This window comes from Populus nigra, chromosome 8, assembly GCF_951802175.1.
Source record: "Populus nigra chromosome 8, ddPopNigr1.1, whole genome shotgun sequence".
NCBI classification, from domain to species: Eukaryota; Viridiplantae; Streptophyta; class Magnoliopsida; order Malpighiales; family Salicaceae; genus Populus; species Populus nigra.
The window spans coordinates 18,003,748-18,017,400 of NC_084859.1; the positions used below are offsets into that span (position 1 = coordinate 18,003,748).

Consider the following 13,653-nt stretch of genomic DNA (forward strand, 5'->3'; position numbering starts at 1 on the left):
TTGTCATGTAATGTAAGGTATATCTGTTTGCGGTAAGCATATGGCAGTTATAATCCAAATGAATTTCGAATGTCAACCGTCATTTCTTGGGGTAAATGAGCTGCAAACGACAGATTGGCCCCAGACAAAGAGGTCACACACCAAACCGAGCCAGAAGGGTACAAGCAAGTTACACAGGAAAAGGTAGCTCAAGCTGCCAAAGCTTTTTTACACTGGAGTGACTAACAGTAACACTAAGGCTTCGTTTGGATGCAGCACGTTATTCCAAGTGTGCAACAAATTAACCACTCATGTATGGTGAGATAGTGAAAGAAAACATAACAATAAAACTGGAATTAAGCGCAGAACATACTAAACAGCACTAAATGACACGTTAAATTAACGATTGTTATTAAAAATGGCTCCATACGAAGCTTGTAAAAAAAGGCAGAAGAAGAAGAAGAAAGTCTTGCTATTGTGGGTCTAGGATATGGTCACACAGCAGAAGAATTGAATCCACGCTAAGCTTAATCATTATTAAGACTATTCAAGGACTGTATTGCAGATGTGTTGCTTTTGGTACTGATACCAGCTATCATGTGTCTACTATTCTGTTTTGCTGTTGATAGCCTCCTGATTCGTGCACATGTTTTGATTATAAATTTTTGTCTTGGAGCTCTAAGAGGCATTTGCAGCAGTCGAGCTGCTACATTTTGTCAAATATTATCCATTTACTAGTAGTTCTACCCTTTCCAGTCTTTATTATGGGTAGTCTTCTGGGTCATTGTTGGCCGTATCCCTATAAACCAGATTGATACATAATTTAATGTGCTAAATCTGTTTCAAGGGGAGCATATTCATGGAGGTGTCTCTACCATCTAATTGTTAAAATCATCCTTGACTGTGACTACACACATGAGCTGGGAATCATACAGGATGAAAAAGGGTAGCAGGTGAGCCTCATCCGCAACCTTGCAGACCCTTTTTATACATGAATGACTACACAGGTGACCTATCCAAATCAATGAAGCGAATCACTCGCCAGAGTGACCAAGACAGACGATATTTGTTCTCTTTTAAATAAAATACAGAAAGAATAATTGATGGCCAGGATACCGAAAGGCAAAGTATGGGGATAAGAGAAAGTTTCAAAATGAGTAGAAAACATTATGCGGTGAAATTGCTTACATGTAAAACTTCGACAGAGACACCTTCATGCCCCAAGATTCGTCAGAGCACCGTAATTTTGTGAAAAACATTACCCCATGCATCATCCCAACACACACCCACGTAATAACCTTGTTATATAACGGAATACGGAGCACTACGTTGCTACTTTTCGGTGTTTTAATAATGTTATTGGCAATTCATAAAAATAAAAAAGTTATATACCATTATTAGCTGTTATATTGATAAGAACAGTCTACTTAGACTTTATTTTTTCTTATATTTCAAGTTCATTTTTTCCCCTTCTTCATTATAGTTATAATATGCTGTTTATATAATCTTTATCTGCTACAAATGCTATCATTATGTATAATTAGAAAATCTATTAGCAAATCATGTGTTATTAAAGTTCATTACGACTTAAATATAAATTCACGTACAGCAACAATGCTTATAACCCATTATTCAACATCTATGAAGTCCGCAATCGCGACCACCACAATCGTAAGCTGAAACCGTGATTTAACATTATGGTGTGATGTGATACAGTATGTAATTAATAATACGGTGCAGAGATAAAAATATTTGCTTAGCTTGGCTGAATCTTTTTGGTTTCTTGTTTTTTTTGTACTTTGTTGTGGGTAGTTTCAGAAAGCAAGTCTTCCATGTTCTTTTGGGTATTGGCGGAAGTGGATCTCTAGTTTGGAGTTCGGGTTTCTAGTTGTAGAGTTCTCAGCTAGATATTGGTTTTTTTGATGGTGTGGTGATTTTCTTTATTCTGTCAATTTATTTATTTTTTTTGTAATTATTATGCTAGGAGAAAATTGTATTGTAAGCCTTACTAGAATTCTAGTTCCATGTTTGTGAAAAGGAAGGAGTTATGGGTCATTTGGATGGATCTACTATCAAAATGCCATGATCTTTTTTAAACCAATAATCGCATATCCCATTATCATTGTTTAGAATGCTAATCAAGTCTAACATAATCAGACCTTTTGGATCTAAACATGTTTTTTTCGTCCATAATCTATCTTCTGGATCAATTCCCATCTAGTATCACATCCTCATTCACATTATCTTTCTAGGTCAATTCCCATCTAGTATCAGATCCTTTAGTTTCTACATCAGCATGAAAATGGAATTTAACCATTTCAATTACTCCCTAGTTAAGTTGGCAGTTGGCCCAAGCATCATAGGACTGAAAGGGGTTTAGGACAACGGGAAACGAGCAATTTCTTCCACTATATATTTCATAATTCAGAAAATACACGGAATGGCATAATTTTTTTTTATCCAGCCATAAGCTGGGAAGGTTTTCAATGAAACCTTGATGAATTTGCCATATTTTTTCTAGTTAATTTAGAATTTTTTTTTCTATTTAGTTAAACTCTTTTATTATTATTTTTTAAAAAACTTTGTTGATAATGTTTTTTAGAGCTGAGTACTAAAATTCTAAATTGATTTTTTTGTACGGTAACCCATCAGGCATAATTTTGTGTTGTAATATTCAGTTTTGATCATAAAAAAAAAATATGAGTGATGAAATTCTGAATTGAAATTATTGTATGGTAACCATATTAGGCATAATTTTGTGTTACATGTGATTGCTCTATTTCTTGTGCTGTTTCAGTTTGCATCCCTTCACCAACACGTTCTAATACAAATCAATGGTGCAAAAAACAATGAAAGGAAAAAAGAACAGACACAAAACCATAGCATGGAAATGTCATTAGCATGTACTGTCCATGTAGTTCACCAGCAATTCCTGAACCATGCCTCTATCTGGTATCTTCCCAGCAGCACCATATATTGGAGCTAGGCCTCCATTTATTGGACCAGGATTCTCTTTCACCTGGTAGATTTCAGGAAAAAAAAAAAGGGACGAAAAATGAAAAATCAAACGAGTGAAACCATATCCGGATGTCCTTCCCACTAGCACCTCCCAAAAGCAAACATAACAACCCTAAAGATGAGTAAATTACACGAGTTACTTTGATAACTCCTTTGGTGAATACAACTTACAGTTTGTACAGATTCCTTCAAATCCCGGAGGAAGTCCTCAACAACGGGTGCATGTTGAAGGGTAATGCAGATATGAATGCTGATTCAACCACGTGAAAAATTGTAATCAGTGTACAAAAATATGCTCATAATTGCATGCTCAGAAGCAATTCATGAGACTGAAATACAACAGAGAATAAACTACTTATACCAGCCACTGCAAACAATTAGAATAATAATATTAAATCGAATGCCTCACATCAATGAACAATAGCTTGGCGCCAGAGGTGGCTATCTTCTAACAAGAATAATGAGGACATGGGAGAACCAAGCATAAATGCCCTATATAAACACAGTTCTCCTTCAAAAACAAAAACCTACCTGTTGGGTCTTTGCAATGCATTCAAATGCCAGCCTTTGGATGACATGATATCATTGACTTCAAATATGTCTAGATCATTAGATCCAAATGCCACAATTGTCATGTCTGGCCTTCCAATGATAAATAACTCTGGTATTTCTTTAATCCTGTAAAAAGAATGAATCATTCTCCATTGTTCAACGAATTTACAACCCAAGAAAATAGGAAAATGAAGTTAAAAACAACACAGACCCTTTTTGTACTCTCTTTGATACTTCCATTATTGCTTTAGTGTTTTCCAGGTACCCTACAGGATGTAATGAAACATCAGGTTAAACAGAAGCATTCAATGGGACATCTGGATAGGCAGTAGGGGAAAACAACATGATAGTACCTTCTAGCCCCAGAGCCATCAACGCTGCCCAAGCCCCAGCAATCAAACCTCCAGGCCTGCTTCCAGCAATAGTAGGAGAGACATAGAGCCCACCTGACCACTCAGTCACTGCAACAACAACACAATGAAAACACAATTAGAATACCAGAAGCACAGGCTTCAAACAGCCAACTAGAAAAGCCTATTGTCTATTGTATAAAACTTGATATTAAGATAAACTCTGCCTCTTTTCCGTGTTGATAATGCTTATGAATGCCCAGGAAATTTACTAAAGTAGGTCTTGAAAATCATCCAAAAAATAAGGCCTCATTTGTTTGATAATCTATTTGATAAATAGTAAAACTTACCAGCAACAAATTGATGCTGTTGGGAAACAGCCAAGCGAACAAATTATCAGTAGCATGCCCCCCAAGATGTCATAACAAGAAACTCATATCAGAAAAAAAATCAAGAATTTAAAACAAAAGAACCACCAATAAAAAAAATGAAATCCACAAGTCAAGTAACACATTTGATATGGATCTCGATTATTAACAATGTGAGTGATGCAATATTTCTGCAATTTGAATCACTGATGATGAAAAAGGGAACAAATAATTAACTATGTGAGCTACACAAGAGATCCACAAGTCAAGGAACTGAACACCAGTTCTGCAATGCCAGGCAGCGTGGTGAGAACTAAAAGCGCCAGTATATTATCTTTCATCAACATTTGTACAGCCAGTTCAGGATCCAAATTTGAAATAGAGAGACATACATCACTCATGCCTAGAGTTACAGATAAAACTATTGTTTTTACCTTTCTAATATCATGATTTCTGTATAGAACTACACTTGTTCCTTTTGGTGCAAGTCCATATTTATGCACATCCGCTGATATTGAGGTGACTCCTTTAACAGAAAAATCAAAAGGTGGAATCGGGTACCTGAAATGGGAAGAAAACCTGAACTTGCGGAAAAGCCAGAGCAAGAAAATGAGAGAGCAACTGACAGTCTGATATTTCATACCGTGTACCAAAATCTATAAAGCACACAACAGACAAATGTAGAATAATAACAGAGCCAGTTACAACTATCATTGGAGTTCAACAATGGTCATATGTTGTCCTGGTGAAGCATAGTGGAACCTTGGACTGGACCCTTTGCATAGACCTAGAAAGAAAAGGAAGTTCAAGGTAGAATAAGGGCTCTAAACCCCTTAACCAAGACCCCATAGCGCTGCCTATGGTGATGGGGTCTCACCATAGACATACATTCTTTGTTGAGCACCATCTACCATGAACAGAGTGCCTCATGGTCCCCTGAGTGTCAGATTTTGAGAAATGATTTAAACTAGGGCAACATTGTTCAATATACACCATTTATTGCATTTCCCTGTCCAATTTCCAACAGGAAAGATAACTCTTTTTTTCTTGCAGGAAACTAACATCCTTCTCGTGGACCTACATAACTTAGAGCTTAATTATGACCTCAATATAGACTAGTCTTCGATGAATTGCACTCTCTTGGATCAAGTAATTAGTGTTATGGGCATTAATATAAAACCATTCTTGGGAATTCACCTAAGCTTTTGAGTTGAAATGATTTTTCAACAACTAAGAGACAAGGCTACAATCTTCTTTCTTGCCAAACCAGTTAATTTTGTAAATTGTCTGCAATCTTGTTTCTCTCTTATCAACCATGCCTTAAGGAGAAAAAAAGCCCCACAGCCAAAATGCTATCCAAGAATTTCACAATCAAGCTTTAGCCCCAAATAGTTATTATTCAAGCATTAGAATAACTTCTGGTAGTGTACATTTCACAGAAATATAAAAAGGGCCACAAATTTGTGATATTTGCAGACTCTGTATAAACAAAGAGGCATTTGTAAGAGTTTCAGGGATAATGGCAAAAATGGCAAACAAACCAGTAATCACTGAGGAAAAAACAGTTGCTTGGGAAAAAGATATACCCTAGCTTACGAGCGAAAGGCAATACAAAGCCACCAAGACAAAGGTCAACATGGAAACATATTCCATAGCTATATGCCAATTCACCAAGCTCCTACAAAATCAATTTGATATTTTGGGAATTAAATGATAATGAACATTGATAAATTTGAATAAATTGAGAAATGAGAAGGTAGTGGGTGCGTAGATCACTCACCTCAATAGGATCAATGATGCCATGAGGAAACCCAGGTGCAGATCCAACAATCTGCAGTATCATGGTATCAATATTAGGCCTACTGGTAAGTAAATCTTATGTTAGAGCATTTAATATGATGACAACATCAACACTGGAGCTTTTTCTTAGGGCAAGAGCTCAAGGTGTTGAATAACAAAATGAAACAAAAGAAAATGAAACAAAAGGGTTTACAAATGTGTACCAAAACAGTGTTCTTGTTAATCTGCTGTCTTATTGCTTTGACATCAGCTTGAAAATTTTTATTTACTGCAACACGCCGCAGCTTGATGTTGAAATATTGTGCTGCCTTGTCATATGCTGAGTGTGCAGATTCAGGTATGATCCTGTGCTTGGGAAGAAAATCACTCACATTAACAACTTGCAGACCAGGAATTAATAAAAAAAAAACAAGGTGTTTGAAATTGGCCTACATTTCTGGTCTTTTGATTCCCTTCTTAGCTTTCATATAGTCACGGGATGATTTCACGGCCAATAATATACTTTCAGTTCCTCCTGAAGTCATGTTACCGCATATTTCTCCTCCAGAAGATTTGTTTTTTCTGCCAAGTAGTGCTGCCGTCATAGCTACCACTTCTGCCTCACATTGTGCTATGGTTTGGAACACGTCCATATGCAGTGGATTAGTATGTGCAAACCTGAAAATGAATTCCAATTAAGCTTCACTAACACATTTATGAGGATGTGTACATGGGAGGAACAGGAAGACCTACACTAATCATCATATGGAAAACCACTATATGAGGGTAAAATCCTTTCTTGGACAGCACATAATGTCAAAATTAAGATGTTTTCAACAGATATTACAATCCCAACCAAATTTAGTGCGTCTAGGGATGAAATGCAAAGAACTAAGCTTATCATAGGAACCACATTAAAGCATATGACAAAACTGCGAGGATGAAATAATTTTCTTATGAAGGTTTCACTGTCAACTACAAACCTGACTAAACTTAATGTCAAAAATGTCATTTTTTGAAAGATCTCTCAAATGCCCGGTCTTTCCTTTTTGACATTAACAAAAAATAACCTGTTCAGTTCCTACAAACACAAATGACAGACATATTCCAGGTTCAACAAATAACATAGTTTTTGATAGTTCAGAGTAAATATGTGTAAGATCAAATTAATAACTACTAAAGATTCAATGTTTCTAAATAGTTTTTAGAAAATAAAATGATCCAAGCAATTATGACTACCTGTAATGCCCACTTCTGCAAGGACACATATCCACAGACAACACATAACAGATGTCTTCAAATGACCACCAGTGTTCTATGATTAACAGACGTGACAAGAATTTCTTTTCTGAATGAGTAAGCTTAACAATACTATAGAAGTTAGCTCCTCCATTAATTTCCGTGGCCATCATGAGTATGACAAGTACTGAAGGTAGCACTAAACATTCAATACAAACTTCAGGTTTATTAAAACACACAGCAGCCAAAATTTTAGTAAATACTATTCAAATTATACCTCAAAGAAAAGACAAGTAACTTGTAATAAAACTTCACACTGACAATAAATAAATAACTAAATAGAGCACTACATGTTCCGTATCTTACTAACATTGAGCATGCCTCATTTATCAGAGAAAAATGTCCTTCAGATTCACTCCCTCCAATGTAGCTGGACAACAAAAAAAACAGGAAAAAAAAAAACACGGTAACTTACTAAACTCGGATAGAGCAGAGAACCATCTCAATACCAAAGCACAATTTTTTTTGTCTTAATATGTAAGGTATTAATTGCAAACATACACTGTACCAGAACATTTTCCTTGCCAAACCACATCATTACTTTTCTCCTGTTTCAATTTCTCTATCACTGCTCCTCCTAAACCTTCCCTTGGTAGCTCCGATCTCCAGCCATCCCTTTTAGATTTACTTCCAGACTGCAACTTCTCCACGACCTGCATGTTCAACAAACCAAGTCCTTCTCCACATGAAAAATCAACACAAGGAAAGAGTTAAAAAATACCATGGTTCTACACCAAAAGGTTTGACAAGCAGAAATAAAGGATCTAAGAAGGGCACATGGTGGCCCTGAGATCGCTTTAAGTTGATTAAGAAGAGGAAATAGAGCTCATAACCTGCTCTGATTAGACTTAAAACTCCCTGATTGTCTTTCTAGCATTCAGAAGGCACTGCTATTGAGAAGTCAATATACAGACTCTTACGGGTTCTAAGTGATTAATGTCATGAAGATACGACATTAAAGCATCCAACAAAAAGACTTGGTATCCTACCGACTTTTTGAGTAGTATCCTCATTAAATGCAGCAAATCAAAATCTGCTTAATAGATTTAGTCCAAGGAAACCTTTCTCCATTCAGCCAGTTAACTTAGTAAGCCTGGCCGATTCTCATGACCATCATGAACAGCCTACACGTAACAACTACTGCAATCCACACGGTCCCAGATGAAAATTAACCAATAAGTTATCTATTCATCAACCCAGAAAGCACAGCAGATCCCATTATTAAATTAACATTCATATTAGTTTTTCAAGGAACCACGAAGTGTAAACCAGAAAAACAAGCATTTAATGCAACAGTTCTTTTTTTTATATTTATATAAATTTCATTCTGATCATGTTTCAATGCAACTGAAAAACACCCTTTTTAATGTGTCCCCTGCATGATTCAAAATTCCCATTTTCATAGTTATCTCAAGATAAAAATAAATATGACCCCACAAAATCAGACATAAAAGAATACAAACAAAACCCATCATTTAATGAAATAAAAGAAAATCATCTTTCTCACCTTCTGTTTCTCTGCTTCTATATAACCCTTGACACCAGGCACCATCCTTGTTTTTCAAATTAAAAAACAAAAAGAAAACAAAAAAAATTCATGTGAAAATTATTAAAAAGATCCCCTTTCAGAAATTAACATACAATTGATTAATCTCTTACTTGATGGAGGTGATTAGAAACCCTAAAATGGTGGGTTTGAGACCATTATCGTGAACAAGAAGAAAAAATGATTGAAGAATTCCGGCAGTAAAAAGAGTGAGAAGAGGAGCAAGAAGCAAAGCTAGAGGCTCATAATTTGATAAAAAAGAATTAGCAAAAGCTCTAAAATCAATCAAAGAAGAAATAATACGATCCATCATCGTAGTTGTTACTTGTTAGTGCTGATGAAGATGATCTATAGATAGTATTCAGAAGGCGATAGAACCACTGAGAAATGCGTGTAAGAGTCAATAAAACGTCAGTCCTCCTTTTATAGAGAGATTAAGACACGGCACTGGTCATCAAGACAAGATAATTGGATAGATATCGGAATCTCCCTTTTTTTTAAGTTGGTATATTGCGTGCACGGTACATAATCTGTTTTGTGGAATATCAGTGTGTATTTGCTAATATGATGCTAGGTTAAAAAAAATGTTTTTTAATTGAAGATTTATTAAAGTAATAGTTTTTAATTATTTTTAATTTTGAATGTAAAAATGTTTAAATCATAAAAAAAAACACATAAAAATATTAAGTAAAAAGCAGTTTGAAAAAGATTTTAAAAAAGAAATTCAAAAAATAAAAAATAAACACACCCTTAATCAATTTCTTGCCAACCGCATTGATGTTCCCTCTTACGTGCCTTACTTATTACGTCACTGGTGATTGACTTCTTGTCATTTTAGTTTTGTTTTTCAACATCGTTGTTCCTTCTCCTTGAAATAAAAATTAAAAAAAAAAAAAAGAAGAAGAAGAAGAAGAAGAAGGCGGTTGCTTTGAATTTAAACATTGTTAGGATTTTAAAAATTAAAAAAAATAAAAATTGTAATTGTTACAACAATTAAAAAAATAAAAGAGTTGGTGGGGGAATTAAAGAGTTGTAGTTGTTTAAAAAACTTTTAAAATAAAAGAGTTGTTATAACAGTTAAAAAAAATAAAAGAGCTATTGGGGAATTAAAGAGTTGTAATTGTTTAAAAAACTTTTAAAATAAAAGAATTGTTAGGATTTTATGACTGTTAGAAAATTAATTCTTAGAGAGACATGATGTTTTACCATGCCTCCACTACTTTTAATTTAGAAAATTATCATGGGTCCAATACAACAATAAAATACTATAATCCTTAAATCTAAGTGTTTTGAGTCTGACACCATTTTCAGACTCATGTTTGTCTTGGGTTAGGTTAATTGTCAAACGTAAGTTTTTTAGATGTGGCACGTTTGCATGACCCATATTTTCTTAGGTCTGACATGATAGTCAAACTCAAGTATTTTAAATCTGACATGTTCACCACACTCATATTTCCTTAAGTCTAGCATGATAGTCGTGTATTTTGAATCTGTCATGTTTGCGAGATTTATAATTTTTTGGATCTGTCATGTTTGCCAAACTCAAGGATCTTGTGTCCATTAAGATTGCCAGATCCATATCAAGATTCACTATATAAATACTAGATAAAAAACTCTTTTGAAATAGTCTTTATTATTTACCACAGTATTTTTGTTTTATTTTTATTTTTTAAACTTCATTGATTTTTTTGGGTACAATGAAACTAAAAAAAGAACAAATTAGCCTCCGCTACTATAGCTAGCTAGTACTAATAGAATTAACAAAGAGAAGATAGAAATCCGTGGAAGAAAAGAAATGCAAATATAAAACTCAATTATAAGTTTTGCTCTCATATTGACTAGAAAGTTTGTACGTGAGTTAGCTTCTCTTAGCGTGTGATGAAGACGTAAAGCTTTCAAAAAATCTGAGATACAAAGGATTTTTCTAAAGTTTCGATCCCAAGCAACCAGCAAACCATGTTTTAGGATCAAAAGTTTTTGGACGCAAGTTAGAGCCATGACCTCCAAAAATTTGTGAAGTTCACCACTCAATCACCATCACAATTCCTGATGAGACTCCTGAGCTAATTTAGTCGAGTTTCCAACAGAGTTTTCATCCATGTCTAATTTTACAACATCCATGTTTGAACGTTGTCATGTAATAAGAGAAATTTACTGCATATGGTAATTTTACTCTCCCCAGCAGATTAATATTCAACTACAAGTTGTCAAAGTTGATAGATCAATCAAAGAAGAACTTATCAGAACGAACCAGAATAAAAGGATAAAACTGTCTCTTTTCATTGGTTTCGCTAATAGTAATTTGGAAAATATTGGTAGGTGCATAAATCGTTTCAGAATTGGTTTCGCAGAGATAATTGTGAAAAACCGACCATCGACCGAAAAGGAGTCAGTGGTAATCCATGGAACCATCCCTATCATGCCTTGAACACACGATTCTGAAACGTGGAGCTGTCTCTTTTCATTTATCATTGCTGGGGGAAGAAATCCCATCAAGGTCTGCTTCCTGTCTAGCATGTGAAATCAATTTTCTTGTTCGGTCATCAAAATCAAGTGTGACTTGAAAATATTAAAATTAAATCATAACAGGAAAAAATAAATTAAATATTTCAATACAATCAAAGGATCAAAAACTAAGTCACCTGTTGACAATTTACAAACCCCCGTCGAGAAAAATAGCCTTCTTGCGACATCTACAGCTGATATATGCCTCAGCACAAATCACAGCAGCAACCGGATTCTCTCCTGTGGTCTTTTTCTGTACAACCAGTAGAAACAACAGTAATAAAATAAACTGATTAAATTTTAAATTTATTTTTCATAAATAATTAATTAACTTTAGAGCTACTAGATGTTTACATAGTTGTTAATTTTAAAATCCGTAAAATTAATTAAAATACACGCAAACTGATCCAGACATCCATGTTAATTAAAAAAAAATCATATAAAAAAAAAACAAAATGAAAGTTGAGCTTCTTTCACCGTCGATAAAACTGGGATAAAGAATTTAAATTGTTTCAAGGCAGAGTTACGAGCATCACAGTTCTTGCCACGGAGGATCATCGTTTGATAATTAAAATACCTTGGGCCAACGTCCGTTTGGCTAAGCGGCCGGCCGATGCTTTTGCCAAAATCTGATTTTTTAAATATTTTTAGATTGTTTTTGTATGTAAATATTAAAAATAAAATTTTAAAAATAAAAAAGATATTATTTTAATATATTTTTAAATAAAATAACAACCGGTATTGCAACGTGAAACACTACTCTGAAAAGAAGAAGGGCGTGTAAAGCATGACATATTAATTGTCGGTAGAGATTTTTTATTGGATTGTGTTTTTAATATTTGTTAATATTTTCCACCGCAGCTTCTTCGCAATAGCTTCACTGTGTTGTATAAAATATTTGCATTAAACAAAAAAAAATACTAATAAATATTGACAGAAGGATCTACTTGAAAAATGTCTGAAATATCAGGAAGCAATAGCTAAAATTTTATATTGGGACGAAATTGAATGAGATAATAAGACAGTGCAAAAAATCTAACTACTCACCGTTATAAAACTTGGCGTCTGCTCGGCGATATACTTTATAACGTGTATGAAAATTATTGTGCTGAAACTATACTGTACTAGAACTACATATATATATATATATATATATATATATATATATATAATGTTTATTCTATTTATTACACTATAAACATATTTTAATTATGGACCATTCTTAGATGTTTAAAGAATTATGAAGGGTATTGTCTTTTCTATTTTTTATTCTAAAAGTTATTCATGTGTGCTAGGTCAAGGCATGACCACCGAACCCAAGGTTTTTGAATCTGGCTTGGCTGACAAACCTATATTACTTGGGTCATGCTAGAGCCAAGAGGCTTAAAATATTTTCTAATATTTTTAATATTTTTTTGATATATCAAAAAAAAATAATATTAGTCTACTGCGAGGCACATACTAATATACCAGAAATACATAAAACATGATTGGTTTTTTAAAATATTTTTTTGTTTAAAAATATATGTAAATAATATATTTTTATTCTTAAAAATTTATTTTTTACATTAATATATCAAAATAATTTAAAAATATTAAAACAAGCTAATTTAAGCAAAATAAAAATAATTTAATTTTTTAACAAATATTTTGACTGTAATGTAATTAACTCAACCTTAATGTGTCACATGTAAAAAATAATTTAAAATTAATATAGCTTTATCTGGTCAATTTAATGAATTAACCCAGTTGTTTAAATCCTTTATTTAATCAATTTAATTAAATTTTAATTTGACTTTTTTAAATAAAAATTAGAACAACTATTATTTAGATTAATTCCAATCAACTTATGATCTTTTGCTTGAATTACGGCACGAGCAAAGTTTATTTACTATGATTATACTTAGAGCCAATAATATTTTATTTGAATTTGAAAAATTAAACCAAATTTTCAATTAATATTGATTTTTAATTAAATTTGGTTACCAAAATTGAATTTATTGTAGTTTTTTAGTTTATTTAATGTTGTGGTAATGGTTGCTTTTTAAAAAAAATTATTAGAAAATGTATTAAATATTTTTTTTTATTTTTTAAATTTATTTTTGGTATTATCACTCAAAATAATATAAAAATATTTAAAATTAAAAATAATGTATTTGTTTAAAAAAACATTTTTAAAATGTAAAAAGGTTTGGCTGTACAAATTTTGAATCGGTGCCGCCCGAAAACCGAATTTAGTATAACCCTAATTCCTAAA

General features: G+C 33.2%; 1 protein-coding gene across 3 annotated transcripts; it reads right to left on the bottom strand.

The window, feature by feature from the left end:
* Positions 1 to 2,679: 2,679 nt before the first annotated feature.
* Positions 2,680 to 9,352, bottom strand: LOC133702124 (sphingosine-1-phosphate lyase). Of its 3 annotated transcripts, XM_062126346.1 has the most exons (15): positions 9,005 to 9,352; positions 8,853 to 8,898; positions 7,847 to 7,998; positions 7,656 to 7,715; positions 6,500 to 6,724; positions 6,271 to 6,412; positions 6,048 to 6,098; positions 5,854 to 5,945; positions 4,702 to 4,828; positions 4,250 to 4,265; positions 3,903 to 4,010; positions 3,761 to 3,815; positions 3,529 to 3,675; positions 3,169 to 3,247; positions 2,680 to 2,998 (listed from the first exon to the last, which is right to left on the bottom strand). In XM_062126346.1, the coding sequence occupies exons 1-15, from the start codon at positions 9,202 to 9,204 to the stop codon at positions 2,876 to 2,878; spliced, it is 1,623 nt and encodes a 540-aa protein (XP_061982330.1). In that variant the 5' UTR covers positions 9,205 to 9,352; the 3' UTR covers positions 2,680 to 2,875. The 3 variants fall into 3 exon arrangements, with proteins under 3 accessions (XP_061982330.1, XP_061982331.1, XP_061982333.1); XM_062126347.1 differs by lacking the exons at positions 8,853 to 8,898; positions 9,005 to 9,352 and having other exon boundaries at positions 7,854 to 7,997; XM_062126349.1 differs by lacking the exons at positions 7,656 to 7,715; positions 7,847 to 7,998; positions 8,853 to 8,898; positions 9,005 to 9,352 and adding an exon at positions 7,030 to 7,259.
* Positions 9,353 to 13,653: the final 4,301 nt, after the last annotated feature.

Bases quoted from the DNA above. Each gene is read 5' to 3' on its own strand.
- LOC133702124 (XM_062126346.1), bottom strand. From the start codon at position 9,204: ATGATGGATCGTATTATTTCTTCTTTGATTGATTTTAGAGCTTTTGCT. The intron at 6,099-6,270 runs GTACACATTTGT...ATGATACTGCAG, and splicing joins TTAACAAGAACACTGTTTTG to ATTGTTGGATCTGCACCTGG. The intron at 4,829-5,853 runs GTATATCTTTTT...TTCCCATTTCAG, and splicing joins CCTTTCGCTCGTAAGCTAGG to GTACCCGATTCCACCTTTTG.